We start from the raw sequence: 26,775 nt of genomic DNA, 5'->3' as shown, positions 1-26,775 counted from the left end.
CAGTCTCCGGACGAGTGTTAAGTCCCGCCCCCTTCTTTTGTTCAACCTTCAGTTGCTTACTCAACGTTCTCACCTGCCGCATCTGAGCTTCGAGGTGCTGCTTTTCGCCAATCGTCTTTGCAAACCTCATTCTATCATGAATCATTTTAATCGCTTTCCTACACTCTATCAACCCTTTTCTTAACTTTTCATCATTATACTTGTTTTGAATTAAACCTAAGATGGTTGCAATTAACTGAATAAGTTTAGTTAACATGTTAAATTAAAAAAGCCAATATTCAAAGATAGATTAAGTATAAAAATTCAAAATTTTCAAAAATTGCTAATTTAAATCAAAAATTATCAAAAAAATTCAAAAATTATCAAAAAATCAAAATTTTTCAAAATATACCACTCACCAGAGCACACGTCTAAATGATTTACCAAAGCACTGAATGAAGATCTGAAACAGAATGAGAAAATATAAGTTGCGTCAAGTATTTAGTAAACATTGGTCGGACGGAAAACTGAATGGTGATACGTTATGCTCAAAAGGCCCCTGAAATGAGTAGATTTGTGCTTGTTTTCTCATAAGAATCAATGTAAAAGTGCTGTATTAAAATATTTATTGAACTTGGTTACATTTTTTTCCCTTCATGTACGATATGTATAAATTAAAAATTTCAGATGTAAACATGTAAAAATCCTGATTACCCCCCACCACCTTGACCACTAACACAATCATTAATTCAAAATAATACCATTAAATTTTCATTCATGGAATAAAAATTGTTTCAACAATTTAGCATAACACACACAATTGTTTGCTATGCTGATATGATGTATATGTTAACATAGAAAAGTATTTAACGTGGTGTAATAAGCAGTATAGATGAAATAAAGAAATGTCTTACTATTTTTATCTACAACCATAAATTAATTTAGAAAAACATATCACATAAAAACGTATCACATAACAACGTATCACGCTAAAATGGAAGTGGGCAGACATAGAAACAATGGAAGACAACTTTTGGACGAAGCGAGTTATTTAATGGCGTCCACGGGCAATTAAAAAGAAGTAGAGGCAGACCTCAAACAAGATGGACTAATGATATCAAGCGAATGGACATAAAAAACAGCAAACAGATAATATGAATAAACACACCCAAGGTAGGCTTTTATCCGACGATGGATGGAATAGCTGATAGATCACATAACATATCTCCGCATAAATAGTAAAATGTAATGAATATATAAGCTTATAGTATATAACATAATATGTAAAGTATGTGAGAGAAAACAGTAAAAGGAATACAAAACAGTAGTTCAGATAGTAGTCTCCAGGGGAAAGACACTTTTCCTCTCTCCGTATATCACTTCTTGTAATATATTGGCGGTAATCATAAAATAGACATGGCGTTGCATCAAAAGACACTATGATGTTCTTCCTCTTTCCTTCTGGCACTTCAATCGTTTTCTGGGTCAAATCGTCAGACACATGACAATGCTTCGTCTTTTTACCTGTAATGTTTTCTGTTTCACGTCATTTTCTTTCATTTTTTAATGACAGATGACCTTCTTGGTTTAGGTCTAGCCAGGGATATGTCATATGATGGTTTGCAGGCAATAAAATATGATTAAGAAAAATCCATAATTTGAGTAATATATTATATTATATGACATTTTATATAGAACGAAACAGTTCTTAATGCACATTCGTCACAAAACTTATATGTATAAACAAAAATCATTGAAGTGGCATTGAAGTTGACACGGTCGTTTACACCAGCTATCATTATATCTGATAAATCATCTCGAAAACTAGAGAAAATATCATATAATTCATGTGAATGGGTGGAATTTTTGAATATTATTCAAAACAAAATTATTAATATATGTTTCCAAGAACCTCTGAATCCGAGGAAATACTAAGAAAATGATCCGATAGAATACCTGTGTGAAGAGTTTTCAACAATTATTTATCTATTCGAACGTAAAAATACAAAGTTTATTTCCATTATAAAACATGGTGTATACATTGAGTTGATTCGAGATCAAAGAACTTTTGTTTATTCACAAAAGTATTATCCAGCAAAGAGTGAGACTTTTATGTTGACTTAATTTTAGGGTGTATTATTATAACATTGCAAATATAATAAAAGCAACATCCTGTTCCTCTTCTATAGATTTGTTGGAGCTAGTGCAAATTAAAATTTCATACAATTTTAGTATTTTAAGTATTGCTTTAGCAGAGATTATATATTACTATAGAGATAAAATATTGTTAGATTTACATCAATAAATGTCTTTTATATAATAAAAGTTTTATATACAAAATAACTTTAGACCACATGTTTAAACATGTTACCTAAAATAGTGCAATATTCAATAAATTTTCTCTAAGGCAACGTGACGTGAGCTAACATAATGCCTTCCATATCTACTTTAAAAGATATTATAGACAAGTATGCTTCTACGTGAGAAAGGTTGAAATTTGAATAATTTAAAAATACCTCTATTAGTATGAAATATTATTCACCTAATTAATGTAAATTACTATACACCCTTTTAGGTTAGTATTAATATTGAATATAATTGTTAATAAATAATATCGATTTAGAAAATTAATAAAAAATTACATAAAATGATGTCTCATACCACTTTTGTCCCTACCCCATCGTGTTTCGTCTATAGAATTAACCGTATTTATAAGGAAAACATAGACAAGTTTCAGTTTATAATATTGCACAAGTCCAACAGCTCAATAAAATTAAAAATGAGCCAAAATGAACCATATTTTCAAAAATATTAGCAACATGTAATAGATATTGATAAGCATATGACCCTAACTATAACTCGAGAACTTCATTAGTAGAATATGAGATAATGTAAAATATCTTTTAAAGATGAAAAAAATTATCTAGAAACAACAGAATTTAAGACTGCTCCCGGATTACTTAATTTAATATTTTCTAAACAGTCATCTAACTTCACTCAAGAAGATTTATAAATTTATAGCAAATTCTAGAAATAACAGGTCTTTACCTCATTTAACAGGGATATTACACCACCGAACCACCCTCCCATAAAAATTTGAAAATATCACTAAATCTCTATTTACCAAAAAATAAACGATTTTGTTCTCATATACAGAACGCCAATAATGCAAGTGCTAACATTTGTTATACATAAAAACTTTAATTATGAAACCGATCCAAACATTCTAGTAACTATATAATTAGTAATTTGAAAATATTGAACAGATTATATACTTAGATAAAATGAGTAGTGTGTATTTGTATGACCAAAGATGTGGAATATTAATTAGGTGAACATCCGTTGTCTAGGGTGAATATTAATTAGTTTCTGGCAGTCTCGACTAGCAAAATACGGATGATCATCTGGTGGTGTGTTGATAGTGTAGAAGAGGGGGTATACAAATACACACTACTCATTTTATCTAAGTATATAATCTGTTCAATATTTTCAAATTACTAATTATATAGTTACTAGAATGTTTGGATCGGTTTCATAATTAAAGTTTTTATGTATAACAAATGTTAGCACTTGCATTATCGGCGTTCTGTATATGAGAACAAAATCGTTTATTTTTTGGTAAATAGAGATTTAGTGATATTTTCAAATTTTTATGGGAGGGTGGTTCGGTGGTGTAATATCCCTGTTAAATGAGGTAAAGACCTGTTATTTCTAGAATTTGCTATAAATTTATAAATCTTCTTGAGTGAAGTTAGATGACTGTTTAGAAAATATTAAATTAAGTAATCCGGGAGCAGTCTTAAATTCTGTTGTTTCTAGATAATTTTTTTCATCTTTAAAAGATATTTTACATTATCTCATATTCTACTAATGAAGTTCTCGAGTTATAGTTAGGGTCATATGCTTATCAATATCTATTACATGTTGCTAATATTTTTGAAAATATGGTTCATTTTGGCTCATTTTTAATTTTATTGAGCTGTTGGACTTGTGCAATATTATAAACTGAAACTTGTCTATGTTTTCCTTATAAATACGGTTAATTCTATAGACGAAACACGATGGGGTAGGGACAAAAGTGGTATGAGACATCATTTTATGTAATTTTTTATTAATTTTCTAAATCGATATTATTTATTAACAATTATATTCAATATTAATACTAACCTAAAAGGGTGTATAGTAATTTACATTAATTAGGTGAATAATATTTCATACTAATAGAGGTATTTTTAAATTATTCAAATTTCAACCTTTCTCACGTAGAAGCATACTTGTCTATAATATCTTTTAAAGTAGATATGGAAGGCATTATGTTAGCTCACGTCACGTTGCCTTAGAGAAAATTTATTGAATATTGCACTATTTTAGGTAACATGTTTAAACATGTGGTCTAAAGTTATTTTGTATATAAAACTTTTATTATATAAAAGACATTTATTGATGTAAATCTAACAATATTTTATCTCTATAGTAATATATAATCTCTGCTAAAGCAATACTTAAAATACTAAAATTGTATGAAATTTTAATTTGCACTAGCTCCAACAAATCTATAGAAGAGGAACAGGATGTTGCTTTTATTATATTTGCAATGTTATAATAATACACCCTAAAATTAAGTCAACATAAAAGTCTCACTCTTTGCTGGATAATACTTTTGTGAATAAACAAAAGTTCTTTGATCTCGAATCAACTCAATGTATACACCATGTTTTATAATGGAAATAAACTTTGTATTTTTACGTTCGAATAGATAAATAATTGTTGAAAACTCTTCACACAGGTATTCTATCGGATCATTTTCTTAGTATTTCCTCGGATTCAGAGGTTCTTGGAAACATATATTAATAATTTTGTTTTGAATAATATTCAAAAATTCCACCCATTCACATGAATTATATGATATTTTCTCTAGTTTTCGAGATGATTTATCAGATATAATGATAGCTGGTGTAAACGACCGTGTCAACTTCAATGCCACTTCAATGATTTTTGTTTATACATATAAGTTTTGTGACGAATGTGCATTAAGAACTGTTTCGTTCTATATAAAATGTCATATAATATAATATATTACTCAAATTATGGATTTTTCTTAATCATATTTTATTGCCTGCAAACCATCATATGACATATCCCTGGCTAGACCTAAACCAAGAAGGTCATCTGTCATTAAAAAATGAAAGAAAATGACGTGAAACAGAAAACATTACAGGTAAAAAGACGAAGCATTGTCATGTGTCTGACGATTTGACCCAGAAAACGATTGAAGTGCCAGAAGGAAAGAGGAAGAACATCATAGTGTCTTTTGATGCAACGCCATGTCTATTTTATGATTACCGCCAATATATTACAAGAAGTGATATACGGAGAGAGGAAAAGTGTCTTTCCCCTGGAGACTACTATCTGAACTACTGTTTTGTATTCCTTTTACTGTTTTCTCTCACATACTTTACATATTATGTTATATACTATAAGCTTATATATTCATTACATTTTACTATTTATGCGGAGATATGTTATGTGATCTATCAGCTATTCCATCCATCGTCGGATAAAAGCCTACCTTGGGTGTGTTTATTCATATTATCTGTTTGCTGTTTTTTATGTCCATTCGCTTGATATCATTAGTCCATCTTGTTTGAGGTCTGCCTCTACTTCTTTTTAATTGCCCTTGGACGCCATTAAATAACTCGCTTCGTCCAAAAGTTGTCTTCCATTGTTTCTATGTCTGCCCACTTCCATTTTAGCGTGATACGTTGTTATGTGATACGTTTTTATGTGATATGTTTTTCTAAATTAATTTATGGTTGTAGATAAAAATAGTAAGACATTTCTTTATTTCATCTATACTGCTTATTACACCACGTTAAATACTTTTCTATGTTAACATATACATCATATCAGCATAGCAAACAATTGTGTGTGTTATGCTAAATTGTTGAAACAATTTTTATTCCATGAATGAAAATTTAATGGTATTATTTTGAATTAATGATTGTGTTAGTGGTCAAGGTGGTGGGGGGTAATCAGGATTTTTACATGTTTACATCTGAAATTTTTAATTTATACATATCGTACATGAAGGGAAAAAATGTAACCAAGTTCAATAAATATTTTAATACAGCACTTTTACATTGATTCTTATGAGAAAACAAGCACAAATCTACTCATTTCAGGGGCCTTTTGAGCATAACGTATCACCATTCAGTTTTCCGTCCGACCAATGTTTACTAAATACTTGACGCAACTTATATTTTCTCATTCTGTTTCAGATCTTCATTCAGTGCTTTGGTAAATCATTTAGACGTGTGCTCTGGTGAGTGGTATATTTTGAAAAATTTTGATTTTTTGATAATTTTTGAATTTTTTTGATAATTTTTGATTTAAATTAGCAATTTTTGAAAATTTTGAATTTTTATACTTAATCTATCTTTGAATATTGGCTTTTTTAATTTAACATGTTAACTAAACTTATTCAGTTAATTGCAACCATCTTAGGTTTAATTCAAAACAAGTATAATGATGAAAAGTTAAGAAAAGGGTTGATAGAGTGTAGGAAAGCGATTAAAATGATTCATGATAGAATGAGGTTTGCAAAGACGATTGGCGAAAAGCAGCACCTCGAAGCTCAGATGCGGCAGGTGAGAACGTTGAGTAAGCAACTGAAGGTTGAACAAAAGAAGGGGGCGGGACTTAACACTCGTCCGGAGACTGCAAAGCGTAGGGTACATTGGGAAGACTCTGTATCTACATTTAATTCAAGAATTCAGACTGGAGTCATTTCGAACCTTAAACACAAGGACCCAGGTAGTTTCCTGGTTGATTGCAAAGCTCTGTTCAAGCGACGAATCCAGACTGCCTTAAAAAATAACGCTGCAGTAAAAGTTAACATAGCATTTGGAGGAGAATTCGAGATTGCTCAAGGCGATAAGATGATAAATGAAACCAAGTACTTCACTACTTCAAACTCAGCCATTTATAGAGACACCAATCTTGATGAATGGTTTGAGAAAAAAGTAGTGGAACCCATCAACAGAGACTTGGAAGAATTCCAAGAGAGAGATAGTGGCTGGGCACTTAAAGCTGTTGTTAACCTAGGGGTGAATATAAACAAATTTACACCACAGCTTGGCTCCTCATATATTGAACTTCCCCCTCAGATAAAAATAAAACAGGCATGCATTAATGTTAAAAACGATGACGATGCATGCTTTGCATGGGCTGTCATATCGGCATTATATCCTTGTCAGAATAACTCCGCTTTAATGTCATCTTACCCACACTACTCCCAAGTGTTGAAACTTAAAGGTATTCAGTGGCCAATGACCGCCAAACAGATTCCTAATTTTGAAAAGCAGAATAATATATCGATTAATGTTTACATTTTGAAAAAGGAGAAGAAGAACTATACGACTCTCCCTACCTTCCTAACAAAAAACAAGAAGGATAAACATGTGAATCTGCTTTTGATACAAGATAAATATGATGAGCAAGGTCCCCTTAAATATCATTACGTTTGGATAAAAAATCTATCTCGCCTCCTTTCCAAGCAGCTTAGCAATGAAGATGGAACAAAATATTTCTGTGATGGCTGCCTCCATTACTTTCGATCGCAAGAAAAGTTGAATGTTCATAAGACATGCTGCAAAGGGCGATCAGATGTTCTCTGTGATAGGTGTTTACAACCATTTTTATCGTCTACACAGCTAGAAGCTCACATCAACGATTGTGAAAGAATAAATGAAACAGCCATTAAAATGCCTGAAGAAAGCCATAAAATGTTAAAATTTAAGAATTTCAGGAATAAACTAAAAGCCCCCTTCGCGGTATACGCAGATCTTGAAAGCGTTCTGGAACATAGTGCTGAAAAGACTACCTATCAAAAACATATACCTGCTGCCGTTGGGTATTACTTTAAATGTTCCTATGATGATTCTCTGTCATTTTACAAATCATATCGTGGAAAAGATTGCATGAAATGGTTCGCAGATGAACTAAATCAGCTTGCTGAGGATGTTTCTACGGTGTTTATGTGTCCGTTTGATATTAATATGACATTTCAGCAAGAGAGTGATTTTCAAGCAGCCACTCATTGTCATATTTGCGAGCAGCGCTTCTCCCTCAGTGATAAGAAAATGCGAGACCATAATCACCTGATCCCAGAAAATAATTATAGATTTGCATCTCATGAAGGCTGTAATATTAATTACAAAGATGCTCACACTATCCCTGTGATATTTCATAACCTCAGTGGATATGACGCGCATTTCATTATTAATGATATTGCTACTCACATCAAAGGTCCTGTAGATCTTCTTCCTATTACTAAGGAAAAATATATTTCTTTCACTAAACACATTAATGATGCTCGAATTAAATTTCGTTTCATCGATAGTTTTCGATTTATGGCGTCTTCTCTCGATAAGCTCTCTTCTTATTTGACCGAATATCCTAATCTCCGCTCTCAATATGTTTTCCTTCCCGAGGAGCAGTTCAATCTTCTTACTGTGAAAGGTATCATGCCTTATGATTATATTGATTCTTTCGATCGTTTTATTGAAACATGTCTGCCGCCTATCGAGTTTTTTTATAATAAACTTGAGGATAAACCTTGTCCTCGCCGCCATTATCATCGCGCTCTCCAAGTCTGGTCCTCATTCTCTTGTTCTTCTCTCGGAGATTACGTCGATCTCTACATGAAAACCGATATTCTTCTTCTTGCCGACGTTTTCGAACGGTTCCGCTCCAGTTGTCTCGAAACATATAATCTTGACCCCGCTCATTACTTTACTCTGCCTGGATTCACGTGGGATGCGATGCTTAAGTATACAAAACAGGAACTTGAACTTTTAACTGATCCAGATATGCATTTGTTTGTGGAGCGTGGCATTCGTGGTGGTTTGAGTCAAGTTTGCTCGAAACGTCGTGTTCATGCTAATAACAAGTACATGGCATCTTACGACCCATCGAAGCCCGACTCCTATCTGATGTATTTCGATGTCAATAATCAATATGGGTGGGCAATGTCACAATATCTTCCATATGGAGGTTTCGAGTGGTCTGATACTAACATCAACGTTCTTAGTATTCCGGACGATTCTTCTGAAGGGTGCATTCTCGAGGTCGATCTGGAGTACCCTCAACATCTCCATGATCGTCATAAAGACATCCCATTCTGTCCCCAATCCTTGAACCCGAAAACTATGAAACCTCCTAAACGTCCGCGAGAGCTGACCAAATTAATGGCTACCCTTCATGATAAAGAAAGATATGTAATTCATTACAGAGCCTTGAAGCAAGCGCTAGCTCATGGATTAATACTAAAAAAGATTCATCGAGTCTTGGAATTTAAGCAGTCTCCTTGGTTAAAGTCATACATCGACTTGAATACAAATCTCCGGAAGGCAGCAAAAAATGAGTTTGAAAAGAATCTGTTTAAGCTTATGAACAATGCAGTGTTTGGTAAGACTTTAGAGGGTGTGCGCAGGCGCGTTGATATTAAATTGCTGACAGAGTGGGAGGGTCGTTATGGAGCTGAAGCTAGAATAAGTAGCCCCCTGTTTAAAAACGCTACTATCTTTAATGAAAATTTGATTGCTGTTGAGATGCATAAAGCGGAAATATGGTTAGTTAAACCGATTTATGTTGGAATGAGTATTTTAGACTTGGCGAAAACGACCATATATGATTTCCAATATGGCTACTTAGCTAGCAGGTTCGGAGAAAACTTTTCGACCTGCTATACCGATACTGATAGTGTGATCGTGGAGATACGGGAAAAAGACCCGTATGAAGCAATGATACATGATTGCTATAAATATTTTGATACCTCAGACTATCCTAAAGATAACATTTACGGCATCCCTCTGGTTAATAAGAAGGTATTGGGCATAATGAAAGATGAGAATAATGGCTGCATTATGACCGACTACATAGGACTCCGATCGAAATTATACACGACAAAAGCAGCTACCACAGATGTTGACATTAAAAAGCTGAGGGGGAAGTTGAAAGAACAAGAGTATGACGATGATGAAGTTGATAATATTATACGAAATTATGGTGTGACAAAGAAGGCGAAGGGGGTAAAGAAATCTGTAGTAAATACTAAAATTACTTTTGAGGACTACGTAGAATGTTCAGATACCTTTACAGCAAAGGTCACCTCACAAAATCTTATACGCTCTGATAAACACAAAGTTTATTCTATAACTCAAAGTAAGATTGCGCTAAGCCCCAATGATGATAAAAGACATCACATTCAGGGTTCTTATGATACGCTTCCCTTTGGGCACTATTTAATTGATACTCTTGAGATGGATGTTGATTAGATTTAACACAAAGATTTGAATAAACTTATTTTAACATGATTAATTATTTATATGGGAAATAAGCCACAATTAAAATGAAAAAAATAATTTTATTAACGTTTCGACGCCCAAATCGGGTGCCGTTGTCAAAATACAAAATATTACTAAAATAAACTAAAGTGTTGTTGCTAAGCAAAAAAAATTCTTCTAATAATTTATTTAATCTCACTCATTTATATTGGCAATTCAGACATATATTATACATTTTAAAGTAGAAGACTTTAAAATGATATTGCCAATATTTATGAGTTGCGTTCCTGGGACGACTTACTGAAAGATAGTTCATTCGATTACATGAAATTAACCCCAACTCAAGAATATCAAGAAAATACCAAGATTAGTAAGTCAATAATATCGAGCTAGTATATATTTTAGTATTATTTATATCTAGTATTATTAATATTATTTATAATTTAAACATGTTACAAGTCAGAATTTGGTATTATTTTTTGAGAGTAAATTAATGTAAGACCAAATACTTACGATGTCGGGATAGTATCACAGGGTTTTTCCTGGTTTTCCCTTGTGATTTACTATGAAGTCTCTAACGCGAGAATTTTACTGTCGTTGCATTTGGTTGTCTTTTTAAAGACATATCACATGCTATAATTTTTTATGACGGATATTCTTGAGTTGGGGTTAATTTCATGTAATCGAATGAACTATCTTTCAGTAAGTCGTCCCAGGAACGCAACTCATAAATATTGGCAATATCATTTTAAAGTCTTCTACTTTAAAATGTATAATATATGTCTGAATTGCCAATATAAATGAGTGAGATTAAATAAATTATTAGAAGAATTTTTTTTGCTTAGCAACAACACTTTAGTTTATTTTAGTAATATTTTGTATTTTGACAACGGCACCCGATTTGGGCGTCGAAACGTTAATAAAATTATTTTTTTCATTTTAATTGTGGCTTATTTCCCATATAAATAATTAATCATAAAAATGCCACAAGGAAATAGCTTCAGAACAACATTATTTTAACATTTATCATTGATGATTTTATTGACTTTAAGATGGATGCTGATTGAAGTTGGTCTTAAAACTTTATTTATTACAAATGTACAATTTTTTTTATTATATTCCTCTTATCACCCTATCACTAATCGTTTTTACGTCACTAAGATTATTTATATGATTGAATATTGTAATTTTTTATAACTTTATTTATTACAACTAACATAATGATATCTGGAACAGGCCCTTTTTACTACATTCCTCAACCTTTCCCACACTCATTGTTTTTATATCATATTATGATTCTAGTAACTCATACTTTTGTATATATTATCTCTAAATTTAGTATAATTAAGTATGCCCCTAAAAAGATGTTTAGTTATGACCAAAAAAAAAAGATATCTGATATGGACCACTGGCAAATTAATGAGCCGTTCTGGTTAATTCCAGAGCCGTTGCTCGTGTAGCCTCCAAGTTAAAACAATCGATAACTTAATGGTCTTCTTTCCCCGATTTAGTTTTAAGTCTTCGATATCCTATCAAAATGCAGGAGTCGAAAAAATCCCTAGTTTTAAGATTAGATAACCTACAGTTATTTTCCCCTAATAATTCATTTTTGAATACTATAGAACTTAGTAACGAATGAATTGATACCAAAGTATCGGTGTTTTAACATTAATAAGAATACATAAAAGATGTCCAACAGATCAATAAAAAGATGTCTACTAAACCAAGTAAAGAGCTGATCTTAGTAAGTTAAGTATATCACTATTATTAAATATATTATCATATAATGTAAAAATCATTCCTACTAACCATTACCCCTACTAACCTGGCGGTCGATGTAGTCGTACCTTCACGTTGGTGATCGCTGTTAAGAATATATTTTTGTTTTTTCAACAAATTTATGTTCGACCGAATTGGCTACCTTTCATTCATTGCATGCTTACATTATTTTTATAAATCGCTTTACACACATTTCATTGCTTAGATACTAACATTATTTTATTAACGTTTACATATTAACACCTTGACGGACACCTAAGTTTTTCAAAAATGGTCAATTTGTACAGTGCCCTTTTTGTCGATATTATTATTCAAAAGGATGAAATATAACTAGGGCGACCTGAAATTTTACTCCAAGTATTAAAATTTTACAGAAAATATTGTTTAAGTTTTAACGCTTATCAGCGTTCTGCCACAATATAAGACTAGTATTAAGTCTATCTTGGCGGAACGCTGATATGCGTTCGACGTCATACAGCGTTGTGCCTATTGTCGTTTTCAACCTAATACATGCAGTGACTCGACGTCTATCAGCGAAATATTTTTCATTAAGAAAACGTATTTAAATAAAGCAATATTTATTTAAAGAAACCAAAAAGACATAATGATTCTTAAAACGTATTCAGAAGTCAAAAATATTAATTTATATCAACATAGTTTACGCATAAAGCTAACTTATACAAAGATATCTAAAAAATTATTCTTGATTTTTTGTTATTTCGTGCCACTCTTCAAAACAGTCTGGACATAACGGAGGCTTCTGGGGACATCCTTTACATCTATATCCTGATTCTTTCCGTTGACCTTTTTTGGCACACAGTCTACACTTCAAAAACACTTTTTTCTTATTCGATTTTGCACTTGGAATGCCTGGATTTCTTTCAGGCCAATGATTTGCTAAGTTTGTTTCATTTGTGAAACATTCAGGCTCGTAGTTTGAATTTTCCGGTAACCTGTTATCATGTTTTTCTCGACGAACTAAATTCTTTGCTTCTAAACCTGGTGGTAACTTCAAATAGGATTTAATGAGACTGTCACGGAACTCTAAATATCTGTACGTCTTGGAATTATTTTTACAATATTTTCGGTATAAGTAGAAAGAGTTCCATACAGTTACATCTAATAAATGGAAAATTACCTTCTTATACCAACGTATCGTTTTCCTTGGCGTTGAATAAGTTGAGGTCATCTGATCACACCTGTCGATGCCTGACATATGACGATTATAAACATCAACTTCTTCAGGTTTTATTTTCTCATGGCCATATCTGTTTTTCACTTGTATCAATCGTGGGTGATTTCTTGTGGTGATAACAAGAACATCGCGCTTATCACGCCATTTGGAAACGTAGACATTCTTTTTACGCATCCAGAAATGTTCACCCTTCTTGAGTTTTTTCTTTATAAGTTCCTTGGGGTTATTCCTGCGATTTGACCGGAGAGTTCCATTAGTATGAGTTTTTAAGCTTAATAACTTTTCAGATAATATAGAACTATTATAAAAGTTGTCCATAAACAGTTCGTGTCCTTTCATGAGGTAAGGCTTCATCAACCTCATAACTATAGCTTCTACTTTTGTAGTTCCCACATCGGAAGCGTTTTGAATATCCCCACTATACATTTCAGTATTTAAAAGATACCCATCGGAGGTTGTCAGTTCATAAAACTTAATGCCGTAACGTGCCTTTTTATTTTTGAGGTAAACTCTAAATCCAAGCCTGCCACGAAAATGTAAGAGGGATTCATCTAAAGACAACTCTTTAGACGGTCCATAAGCATTGTGGAATTTGGCTATAAGCATGTCTAAGAATGCTTGAATCTTTTCTTTATGTTTTGCGGTTCTCGAAGAGCAATTTAAAGTTCTCAATATTTTTTCAAACCTTCTTCCTGACATAATGTAACTAAAAATTGGATGAAAGTACAATACATCTCCATATGAAAACAACCTGCGCATGTTTGAAGTTGTAATTTGACCCTGCAATAAACACAGTGCCAAAAATTTCTTCATTTCGTCGATAGTCACAGGTCTAAAACTATTATCTCGAGCATTCCTTGTTTTGGGTCTATTAGATCTTGTTAAATCTTCTCCATAATTGTTGGTACATTCCACCAAATAGCTCATTATGTCATCGGTAAATAGGTATTCAAAAACATCTTTTGGACTATCTTCTGCATTTAAATTAATTTTCAGACGATTAGTGGATTCATCAAAGTTGAAATCTGGTATATCTGCAGTTGTAAACTCCCATTCTGTATCTATGTCATCTGAAGAATCAGAATTTTGATTCTGCAGTGCTTGTAGGGGTATACTGTCTTGAGATTTCTGAATAATTTTCTGGGAATCCTGGTCCAATGCGTCGGGCTCTTCTACTTCACTTTCCTCTGGCAGATTATATTGCTGGGGATTGTGAAGAGTATTATTAGACGTCTCTACATTGGAGAGCTCGGGGAGTTCGTTTAAATCAGAGTCTTCACTTTCATCTGACTGCGAGGCAGACGACTCACTGGGTACATAGTTTTCATCTGAGCTGAACTCTCCCTCATAAGCAGCATCTGAGTTCTCTTCATCCGACGTAATATCGTCATACAGCTGAATCAACCGCTGCTGTTCTCTCTTATACGGGTCACGGTCCGCCATCTGAAAGCAAAATAATATATTTTAAATTATACATCCTACTATAATAACATAAAATATTAGGCACAAAAATATCACACTAAATAAATTTATTTTTTACTTACATTTTTCGAGTAAAACTCGTATTCAACCTAACCTAACCACGTGTTTTACTATCTGCGGCACAGTACAACACACACCGCATACTTCAATATAACTGGCGACGCTGTACAGCTTCGCGTGTGACTTAGCCGGTTAGATACTTTAAATGGGTGGGGTGAAATAGAGAGGTGGAATTTACCAGACGGGTAACAGATTGGAAGGTATAGATAGGTATTCTATGACAGTGGCTTACGTGTTACCATGTATTTATATTATAATTATAACGCGGTACAGCGTTCTGCCACGATATTAGATTTTGTTAAGGACGCTTCACAGCGTTCTGCCACAACACAATTTTAAAAAAAGACGCTGCACAGCGTCTCTGTCCATCAAGGTGTTAACCATTACTTACTGCTTGACTGTCCTTGCTAACATTTTTTCAGTCTATGTAGTCTAAATTTGTTTATGGTCGTAGGTAAAATACAGTACATGTATTTTTCTATTTCAATAATACAACTTATTTTCACTATATTAAATACCTTTTCTATGTCGACGTATAACTCATATCTATAAACAATTGTTTGTGCTATGCTATATTGTTAAACGATTTTTCTAATAAAACAGATAATCCCATTTTTATGTGAGAAGTATAATACCAACCTACATAATATTACCCTACTTGCCGTATATGAAATAAAGTATGCAACTTACAATCTTTGTAAATAGCAAGTGTATGATTGGAGGAAGATTCATGTAGATCCAATCAGAGAATATTATATTGTGTATGTTTGTCGGTCTGATCTTAAGAATGTTATATGTTCTTTGTAATGACCAGGTGTATGAATGGAGGGAGATTCATGTATAGTAGTATTCAATAATAGAAGACGGTGTATGTTTGTTGGTTTGATCTTAAGAATGTTATTATATTCTTTGTAATGACCAGGTGTATGAATGGAGGGAGATTCATGTATAGAAGATTATATTGAGGATGATTGTTGCTTTGGTCATAAGAATGGTATACGTTCGTCGTATTCTATTTCTAGTATTACCTCCCACGCTGCTATGTTGTTTTTATCGACACCTGTATCTTTTATTAATTGTTTCGAGAGAGAGAGAGAGAGAGAGAGAGAGAGAGAGAGAGAGAGAGAGAGAGAGAGAGAGAGAGAGAGAGAGAGAGAGAGAGTCTTTTATGATGTCTTATAGATGCTAGATGGTTTGGGCAAAGATAAAGAACGGAAGATGAAAGTGAGAGCATGTCATGTATGTTCGGTGGTTTGGATATAATGTCCTAATGATTCTATTGTGTCTTATACGGTAAGTCGTTTAGACGCTACATTCCAAATGTTCCTCTGATAATGCAGCCATTGTAATTTCCATGATTCAATACTCCTTTTGTCAATGTCGCGATGATTGTTTTCTCAACATATTCGCTATTCCTTCCTTTACCTACGATACCTCACACATCACGATCTGATCAATAACAGCGGAGATATGCTGTAGTGCCGTTTTGACCGTCCTCTTTGTTTTTGTATTAGCTTATTCCTTACCCCCTCCACTTTCCTACGATACCTCATACATCACGAGCTAATCAATAACAACGGAGATATGCTGTAGTGCCGTTTTGGTCGTCTTCTTTGTTTTTGTATTAGCTTATTCCTTAGCCCCTCCACTTTCCTACGATACCTCACACGTCATGATCGGACCGATAACAACGGAGATATGCTATAGTACCGTTTTGGCTCTGCCGTTCTCTTTGTTTTTTTGTGTTAACTTATTCCTTACCCTCTCCACTTTCCTTCGATACCTCACACGTCAAGATCGGACGAGTCTTGGCGCCTCCACCACTATACGCGTCAAAAATGACCAGAATGGACCTTAGCGATTTCTTATGGGATTTAACACGGGAAAATACGCCGAACTGTTGCAGTACAATTACTCGAGACATCAAAAATGCTCAATTTTTAAGGTGGTGCGTAATGGACTCTATATTATACATATACATATTATTTCAAATCGACACCTTGCTCATTTGGAGATAATGGATAATTTCTTAAAAAGAAGATATTCTATCTATGTATACTTATTATACAGAGAGCACGTAAAGGTTGGAATAAATTCATTTTTTTGAGAATGGAGGATTTTGGAGAAAAATCCCGAAACAGGTCAATTTTTGTTTTTAAATTACGACTTTTTGGCATATATATCATACTAGTGACGTCACCCATCTGGGCGTTATGACGTCATCGATGATTTTTTTAAATGAGAATAGGAGTCGTGTGATAGCTTATTTGAAAGGTAATTCAATTCTCTATTCAGTAATATAAACATTAACATAATTATTTATACAGGGTGTCCAAAAATTTTTTTTTTTATTAAATTAATTGACATGGAAAGAAGAATGTATGTAATTTATTTAATTCAAAATACATTTTACTGCTCTCAGAAAACAAAAAAATGTTTATTTGAAAAATATTCATGGCTTTTCGCTTAAACTAAATATTCAAACTGTCACGAGGCTGGTGGGTGGCTGCTTTAATATTGAATTTAAGCAAAAAACAATATTTATTTGCCAAATAAACATTTTTTGTTGTCTTCTGATAGCAGTAAAATGTATTTTGAATTAAATAAATTACGCACATTCTTCTTTTTGTCAATTAAATTAATTCAAAAAAAATTTTTTTGGACACCCTGTACAAATAATTATGTTAATGTTTATATTACTGAATAGAGAATTGAATTACCTTTCAAATGAGCTATTATACGATCCCTATTTTCATTTAAAAAATTCATCGATGACGTCATCACGCCCAGATGGGTGACGTCACTAGTATAATATATATGCCAAAAAGTCGTAATTTAAAAATAAAAATTGACATGTTTCAGGATTTTTTTCCAAAATCGTCCATTCTCGAGAAAATGAATTTATTCCAACCTTTACGTGCTCACTGTATAGTGTAATATTATATTATAATATTATAATAATCATTCAACTTTTGTCTAATTTTTTTTTCATCCGCCTTCGCTTTCTGTCTTTAGATAATTCAATATTATAAATAGATTATAAAATACTGAGATAAATACTTTTTGCTTACTAGGTACAATAACCAACCCAATCTGTTTGACAAAAGAACTTTATGGGTAGAGGTAGGTAATAAGTTAAGACGAACAAAAGGCGACCGCGGTAGCGAAACTTTCCTTTAACAATTGTAATTCAAAATTTAAGGAAGTCTATACTTTATAGAAAATCAAAAAGATTGGCTAGAATACAAATATGTACTTATACAGAGTGTTTGGTAAAGAATAGGCCATAGATTAACCTTATATTTCGGGGTGTAAAATAGGTCGATTTAAGTTAACTTACGTTAGTACTAAAGTTAATAATAACCGAAATACAAGGTGTCAAATTTAAACTTTTATTTTATTTATTCTTGAATATTTCCTAACAAACATGGGATAATATCACGAAATTTGGTAAGCGGGGTTTTTTTGGGACAAGAAATCTAAATTCAACACCAAAATTGATGTATTGCCCAGGAAATAATCAAGAATAAAATAAAAGTTTAAATTTGACACCCTGTATTTCGGTTATTATCATCTTTCGTACTAAAGTAAGTTAGCTTAAATCGACCTATTTTAAGCTCAGTAATCCAAGGTTAAGCTATGGCCTATTTTTTACCAAACACCCATAAGATTGAAAAATGTATGAAAAATATACCAGAAAGAATAAGAAATATATATCAAAGAGCATGAAAAAATATGAAAATGTAATAAAAAACGTAAATAATACCAATGTTTGGATACCAGTTGTCCTGGCTGGTGGTTTTTTCCATCATTCTCGGTGAGTTTGTCCTCTAGGCCATCAGGGATCGATAGGCTATGTCCAGACGGTGGTAGCAGCAGAGTCTGAATGCTTCCTCTTTGGCGTTCACTTACCAAGAAGTGACTGGCTGCAACGTGGAGCTCCAGTAGCTGTCTGGGGTTGATGGCTCCAAAAACTCCTCATCTGATCGAGGAATCAGGAACATAGACTGTTTCGGCACTTCAGAAAAACTCCAGGAGCAGGAATCCTCAGGGTGGTAGATTAAAATGTTGTGCGCCTATGTCAAAGGGGCACATAATAATCCATTGGATGGGCTTATGCATTGATGCTCTAAATGGCCCGATGAGGCGGTCGGACTCTGTGTTATGTTGTGAAACAGCGTCTTCATAGTTTTACGTAATATATAGTATATGTATAAGTATATTATACTTTAATTCGTATATAATATAATTTCTTACATTATGAAAATCAGTGGTTAATGAATAAAACGAATAAAACGTATCCAAAGGACGTTCGTATTTATTCCACCATCGGACGTCCACCATCGGAAGTCCGAAGGACGTATATATTTAGTCCACCGTATTCATATTTATTCCACCCGAAGTACGTCCAACGTCGGACGTCCAAAGGACATCCATTTATAGTCCATAGACATTAGGACTAAGACTGGACCTATTTTGGGCACGGCCACGTATATTCAACTTCAAAAAGATGCTCTTAAGATTCATTTTTAGTACAGATACATTGATAAAAATTATATTTTTGCTTACTAGAATTAATTAGCAAACTTATGTCATCTTGGTAACTAGAATAATAAAACATTGTAACAAATAATTTACACATAAGATTTTCACACTTTACAAAAAAAAAAACAAAAACATGTTTAGAATATTAAACTGTGCAATTTTGAATTAAATATAATTATCTTTTCGATGTAAACTATTTTACTAACATAATTAAGTTATTATTTTATTGAATTATTTTGCTATTTTATCCCGTAATTCGTATAATATGTCGAATATGGACGATCAGCAAACGTCCGTATTTCGTCCAGTACGGACGTCCAAAGGACGTTCATATTTATTCCACCCGAAGGACGTCCAACATGGGACGTCCGAAGGACGTACATATTTAGTCCACCGAAGGACGTCCAACGCCGGACGTCCAAAGGACGTCCATTTATAGTCCATGGACGTTAGGACCAAAAATGGACCTATTTTGGACGTCCAGAGGACGTCGTGTGCTATTAGGGTTAGTTTACCTACTCCTTTTGGTTTTAAAACAAAGCTTAGCAATAACTCTGCTTCTACTGGGTCTACAGACCTGACACATATACCATTTTTTCACTTTTCTATAAGCTATATTTGCTATTTGCTATTTTTTTTTTTCAATAAAGTAGGTACCTACTTTTTGAGTTATTTGCGAAAAACCGTCTAAAAACGTGTTTTTTTTTTGTTGAAAAATGAACATATTCACTTGCAAATATCTCTAAAAGTATTGACTTAGTGAAAAACTCTATAAAATAGAAGTTGCTTAGAATTACTCAGTTTATCCAATTCCGGACTTATTTGAACGTATTTGTTTTCATCCCCGATAACGGACGAAACTCACCTCCAGATCAAAAGCACATATCGGCACAATATCACTTTTTTTCTTTAACATATTAGCTATGCGTGTCCCAAATTTTATGTCAAACCAAGCGTTTCTTCAAAATTCTGAACAAAAACCGTAAGTAAATTAAATGAAAATGTAAAAGGTACATTCCATGTCAAATCACTCAGGCAAAAAAATTTGGATCTCCGATTTGTCTGAAAATTGGTATATAGCTTCTGCGGGACGTAAAAAGAAGATATTTAAGGTCAAAAAATCTTCTTCTTCTTTTTTTCTCAAAATGTTATTTTATGCGATTTTACAGTGATTTGGTGTTTATTTAAACAAATTTGAATTTTCTGTCGTAAAGTATCAATGAAAAACATAATATTTTAATAGAAATGACTCAAAAATGTCATTATATGGCATTATAACAAGTTATTTTGAATCAAAACAAGATTTTGATCAAATTTTATAGTGTAAAAAACGCTAAAATACTTTTTACATTTTCCTCCATTCCCAAAATACATCATCATCGATTTGGCTAAAAATTTGCCCGCAGATAGCTAAAAGATGGGACTTTAAGTGGTTAGAAGGATTTGAATTATATTACAATACCAAAAAAGTTACATGCAGTAATATCATACTCAAAAGTATATATTAGTCCAGTCGGGATAGCATTTGACCTTGAATGCCAAGCTGCACAAAAATTTATTTTTCTGATCTTTAGGGGAGTCAATAGTAGCCTAAATTTAAAATCGCGAATGAATTCCTCCGTTACGTTAGCGGCCATCTTGATTTTAAAGGAGAACCTGTTTTGCTCAATATCTCCGCCATTTTTAACTTTTCGACAAAAATGGAAGGAACTGAAATTGTTCCAAATAAATCGTATTTACAATTATTACAATTTCTTTTTAAAAATTTTTGTCGTGAGGTCGATATTTTCGAGTTAATTTTACTTACAGTAGACACCTATATTTTTGACTATAATATTGCATGTAACTTTTTGGGTATTGTAATATAATTCAAATCCTTATGACCACTTAAAGTCCTATGTTTTGTCTATCTGTGGGCAAATTTTCAGCCAAATCGATTATGATGCATTTTGGGAATGGAGAAAAATGTAAAAAAACGGTATTTTAACGTTTTCTACACTATAAAATTTGATCAGAAGCTTGTTTTGAATCAAAGTAACTTGTTATAATGCCATATAATGACATTTTTGAGTCCCTTCTATTAAAATATTATGTTTTCCATTGATACTTTACGAGAGAAAATGGAAATTTGTATAAATAAACACCAAATCACTGTAAAATCGAATAAAATAACATTTTGAGAAAAAAAGAAGAAGAAGATTTTTTGACCTTAAATATCTTATTTTTACGTCCCGCAGAAGCTATATACTAATTTTCAGACAAATCGGAGGTCCAAATTTTTTTTGCTCCAAAATTGAGTGATTTGAAATGGAATGACACAAAATTAATTTCTCAAACAAATATTTTAAGTCGTTATGAGAAAATTATAATTTAACAGATGAAATAAAATAAACACAATTCAACTCGTAAAATATTTGGACCCTTACCAGCCGAACAGGTAAAGAACCCACCTTTTATATAGTTTCTAATATACCTTTTCTACCTGGCCTCAAACGCTCGATATTTTTAACTCGTGGCAACATCGATTGACGGCAAATACACCGCAAATACACATTTTTATGTGGTGGAAGTCAAAATGGCTGTGAAGTGTAAAAATTTTTGTATATAATTTAAATTTTTAAAATCAAAATTTTAGAAAACTGAGAACGATACAGGGCATTAAAAAATGCGCTCAACAAACATACACGAATTAAAATTCGAAAATGATAGTATTTCTTAGTGATGCCAAATGACTGCAACATGAAAAGATGACATAATGATAGCGGGATGTATATATATATATATATATATATATATATATATATATATATATATATATATATATATATATATATATATAAATGGGGTTGAGGTTTATTGGGTGGGTATACAACTGAATAAAACCAAGTGGTACTCTGTTTAACAAATCGTTATATTTCGCTGATTTTCATCAGCATCATCAGACGAAAGCTACAATATTTAAAAAATGGTACAATGTTATAATATAATCTTTTTTTAACAATTTTTATCTTACCTAATTGAGGTTAACGGTATTAAGATATTAAGATGACATCGAGATACTGCAATTTTGATATAAAATGGATGAAATTTTGTTAATAGTGATGTATTAGGATTAATTTAAATTATTTTTATATTGACAAGAAGGAAAATTTTTTGATTTGAAGTTGATTGAATGTCAATAAGGTGAAGTACTAGATATACTAAATATTGAATGTTATTGAGTGTTTTATGTGAGAAATAAGTTAGGTATAAATCGTTAATGTCACAAAAGCTTATTTGAATAAAATCTATTATATCGGTTTTCTTTTAGTTGGAAAATTTAATATTATTTTAAAATTTTCCTTCTTGTCAATATAAAAATAATTTAAATTAATCCTAATACATCACTATTAACAAAATTTCATCCATTTTATATCAAAATTGCAGTATCTCGATGTCATCTTAATATCTTAATACCGTTAACCTCAATTAGGTAAGATAAAAATTGTTAAAAAAAGATTATATTATAACATTGTACCATTTTTTAAATATTGTAGCTTTCGTCTGATGATGCTGATGAAAATCAGCGAAATATAACGATTTGTTAAACAAAGTACCACTTGGTTTTATTCAGCTGTATACCCAATAAACCTCAACCCCATTTTTATCTACCAGGTCAGCTGTTATCTTAAAAATATAGATATATATATATATATATATATATATATATATATATATATATATATATATATATATATATATATATATATATATATATATCTATATATATATATATATATATATATATATATATATATATATATATATATATATATATATAGTCATTCCACCAAAGGACCTTTTTATAAAAGTATTCAGCGGAAAATTCCTACTAAACCATGGTTCTCTAATGGCATTGCAAAAAAAGATGTAATTAGAATTATTTGTAGAATCAGATTTAACCATTCACTAGCACCTTCACACTTATTTAAATTAAAAATGGTAAATTCCAAAAACTGCGAATGTGGAGAATATAGCACACTAGAACATATGATATTAAATTGTAATAAAAATAGAACGAAGATCAATATGTTTATGGAATTAATTATGAAAATGAAATTTTTAGTAAAACCAATCAATCTTTATGAATTAATAGTGTCTAACAATTTAGAAGTTTATAAGTTGTTATATCAACACATAATAGTCTAAGATCCGAACCTAAATCGACCTTCACCGGGCTGATAATAGAATGAAATATATTTTATAATCAATTAAGTATATTAGAAAATATATTAAAAATAGGTTCGCTAAAAAGATCCTGGACAGACTATTTTTAATTATTTTTTGAAAAATGATTTTTATTAAAATATTGCAATATCAAGATAATAAGAAAATTTTGTCCTGACTGAAAGTGTGAAACGTATAGAATGTGCAGCTATTGGGTTATCCATTATTTACCTGGGCGAACTACTGGGTTGGCAGGTATAAACAGGTATGTCGATGCCAGTTACTTTCACTTGATTGGATAATAGAAAACATTTTATATCACCATAAGCGCTGTTTTATTGCGAACACGTTGATATAGGGTTGTCTGCAAAAAATTCGGTCCTACTAGAGGTTTGCGAATTTTAAAGATTTGAATTTTATCACGCGTGGAAATGTATGACAGAGAGATCCGAGGTAAATATACAATGTAATAATAAAGGACCCAACATCGCAGTCGCCTGTGATGGGACCCTGAATATAAGAAAGTGCGCATGCTCGGTATGTAAACTGTAGAGGGTAGAGGTACCTCGACTACCCTTATATAGTAAACAGTGCGCGTTATTTTGGAGCAACTTACATTTGAGTTGCAAAAAAAGTAATTAATGAATTACATAATAATCAAATATATTTAATATAATACTAAAATATAAAACAATATATCATCAATTAAATAAATAAATATATATATATATATATATATATATATATATATATATATATATATATATATATATATATATATATATATATATATATATATATATATATATATATATTGTATTTGCGTCCCTCGTGGCTTCTGTATAGTTTTGACTCTTCGTGACTTCCGATCAATATACAGCGTGTATATTAACAAGAATAATTTCATACAGTTAGCGCTCGCTTTGGCATCCGTTATACTGGCAACAACGTACTTATAATATCAAGTAAAATATTTAACCTTGGTCGTGTTTAAGTGCAAATTTAGTTGTAGAACCCAGACAAATTCTATTTATAACTTTTGCCAATTAGGTGGTTTTGCTCGGATATACGATAAGGATTTGCTGTAAATTGTTTGTTTTCGTTTTTTTATACTCTTAAATCAGGTTAGAAAAACTTATTTCTTGGGTGTAGTTATGAATGATGTATTTTCTAAACTTTTAGATTTTCTATTTTATTTCGATGGAAGAAGATTATGGATTTCAGAAGATTTCGATGGAATAAGTTATATTGTAATATACTTAACAATACCACTATATACCCTTGACAAATTTTTATTTTTTAAAGTTAATAATTGTTTGATGAGCCTTTCGATAAGTTAGGTTAGGTATATTATTAAATTTTATTTTGATAATAATCGGTACTGTTTCTTTTTCTCTCTCTCTCTCTCTCTCTCTCTCTCTCTCTCTTCCTGTAATCCCTTCCCAGCGCATCCTTATCTGTTTTATTCTTTCGAAATTTGCTATACAAGTATTTTCCATTGCTCTCTGTTTGACTTCTCTCCATCTCAGGCCAATTCTTTCATGATCTCTTATTACAGTTCTTCTCCAGCTATTATCAGGTCTTCCTCTTCTTCTTCTTTCGTCTGGTTGGTATTCGAGTGCTTGTTTGGTTATATTATTTCGATCCTTCCTCAGAGTCCGTGTAATTCATTTCCATTTCCTATTTTTAATCGTGACTGTTATTTTCTCTTGTTTTGTTCTTCTCCGTAGATCTATGTTTTTTATTTTATCTGGCCAGTATATTTTTAGGATTTTCCTCAACGATTTATTTATAAAGGTTTTTAATTTTTTGCTAGTTGTTTCTTCCTGTCTCTTCCTGTAAATATTTTGATTTTAGTTAATTCTGATATATCGCGTGTGTTCAAGATTTTCCTTAATGCATTATGAATATATAATGAGTGCATATTGTGCCTTTACTATCCTTTTTTCTACATCTGATCTACTAGCGCCTTTTTTTCCATGGTTGATCCCAGATAATATGTAAAGTTATCTACCTCCTGTATTTGTCTTCCTTGTATTTTAATTTTAGTTTCTTGGTTGCTGTTTTTTAAGTTTTGTTTTTTTTGTCTTTATCTTCAGGCCCATTACCCTGGAGTATTTTGCAAGCTTCTTTTGCTTATGGCTGCTATGTTCGGTTAGGGGAAAAATGTCATCTGGGAACTACAAATCCTCCAACTAGTCATGCAATTTCAATCTAATACCTGTTTTATTATTGCTTACTTTCTGCATGATCCAGTCAAGTTGATGTATTTTATCGGTAGTCCATATAGTTTTAGAATCTTCCACATTTGTTCTCTGTTTATACTATCGAATGCCTTTTCAAAGTCAAAGTCAAAGTAAACATTATGTTTATATTTTTTTGCCATTCACTAGCTTGTTCCAAAATAATTATAGAGTACAGGAGATACAGCGGTACAGGTACAAGATACAGAGGTGCTGATAGAGTACAAATGTGGTCGATAGTGGAGCGTTTTGCGCGAAAGCCTTCTTGGTTGCTTCTTAGTCTTAGTTTCTTGTCTATTTCTGGCTTCAGTCTATTCAATATGATATTTGACATTATTTTGAATGTGGCACTTAGCAGTGTTATTGCTCGCCAATTCTCGCATTTATTTAAATCGCCCTTTTTTGGTGTCTTAATGGTTACACCCTCGTTCCATTTCTGTGGGAGCTCCTGGTCGGCCCATATCTTGAGTTTGTGTAACATTTCTACTAATTTGTTTGCGCCCGCCTTTATTAAATTTATCGGTAGGTTGTCGCTTTCAGCGGCTTTGCCATTTTTTTAGTTGATTCAGTGTGTTTTGTATTTCTTCTTTCGTAATTTCAATTGTTCTAATGTTTATTTCCTGTATTACGTTATCTTCGTCTATATCTGGTGTTTGGAGTATATTTCCTCGCAGTGTTGTTTTCATCTTTGTATTATTTTATGTTCTGATTTAATTATATTTCCTTGTTTATCTTTGATTTGTTTATTACTGTTTAGTGTTTTTCCTGTCAAATTTCGGATGATATTGTACTGTATCTTCAGATCGTTTTCTTGCGCAGCTTTTTCTGACATTTTTACCATATCATATACATAGTATCTTTTGTCTTTCCTGGCTTGCTTTTTAACCGCTATATTTTTTCTTTGTATTTCCTTTCTACTGCTTTTTCCTTCTTCGGTTGC

The 26,775-nt window shown here is 32.0% G+C and overlaps 1 protein-coding gene across 1 annotated transcript; it reads left to right on the top strand.

The window, feature by feature from the left end:
* The first annotated feature begins 6,443 nt into the window (after positions 1–6,443).
* Positions 6,444–10,316, top strand: LOC126891139 (uncharacterized). Its single transcript, XM_050660320.1, has one exon. It carries the CDS (start codon positions 6,444–6,446, stop codon positions 10,314–10,316), a length of 3,873 nt encoding a protein of 1,290 aa, XP_050516277.1.
* The last annotated feature ends 16,459 nt before the right edge of the window (positions 10,317–26,775 follow it).

Source organism: Diabrotica virgifera, chromosome 9 (assembly GCF_917563875.1).
Source record: "Diabrotica virgifera virgifera chromosome 9, PGI_DIABVI_V3a".
NCBI classification, from domain to species: Eukaryota; Metazoa; Arthropoda; class Insecta; order Coleoptera; family Chrysomelidae; genus Diabrotica; species Diabrotica virgifera.
The sequence above is the reverse complement of the archived record's forward strand: the minus strand, read 5'-3'. Positions and strand labels throughout refer to the sequence as shown.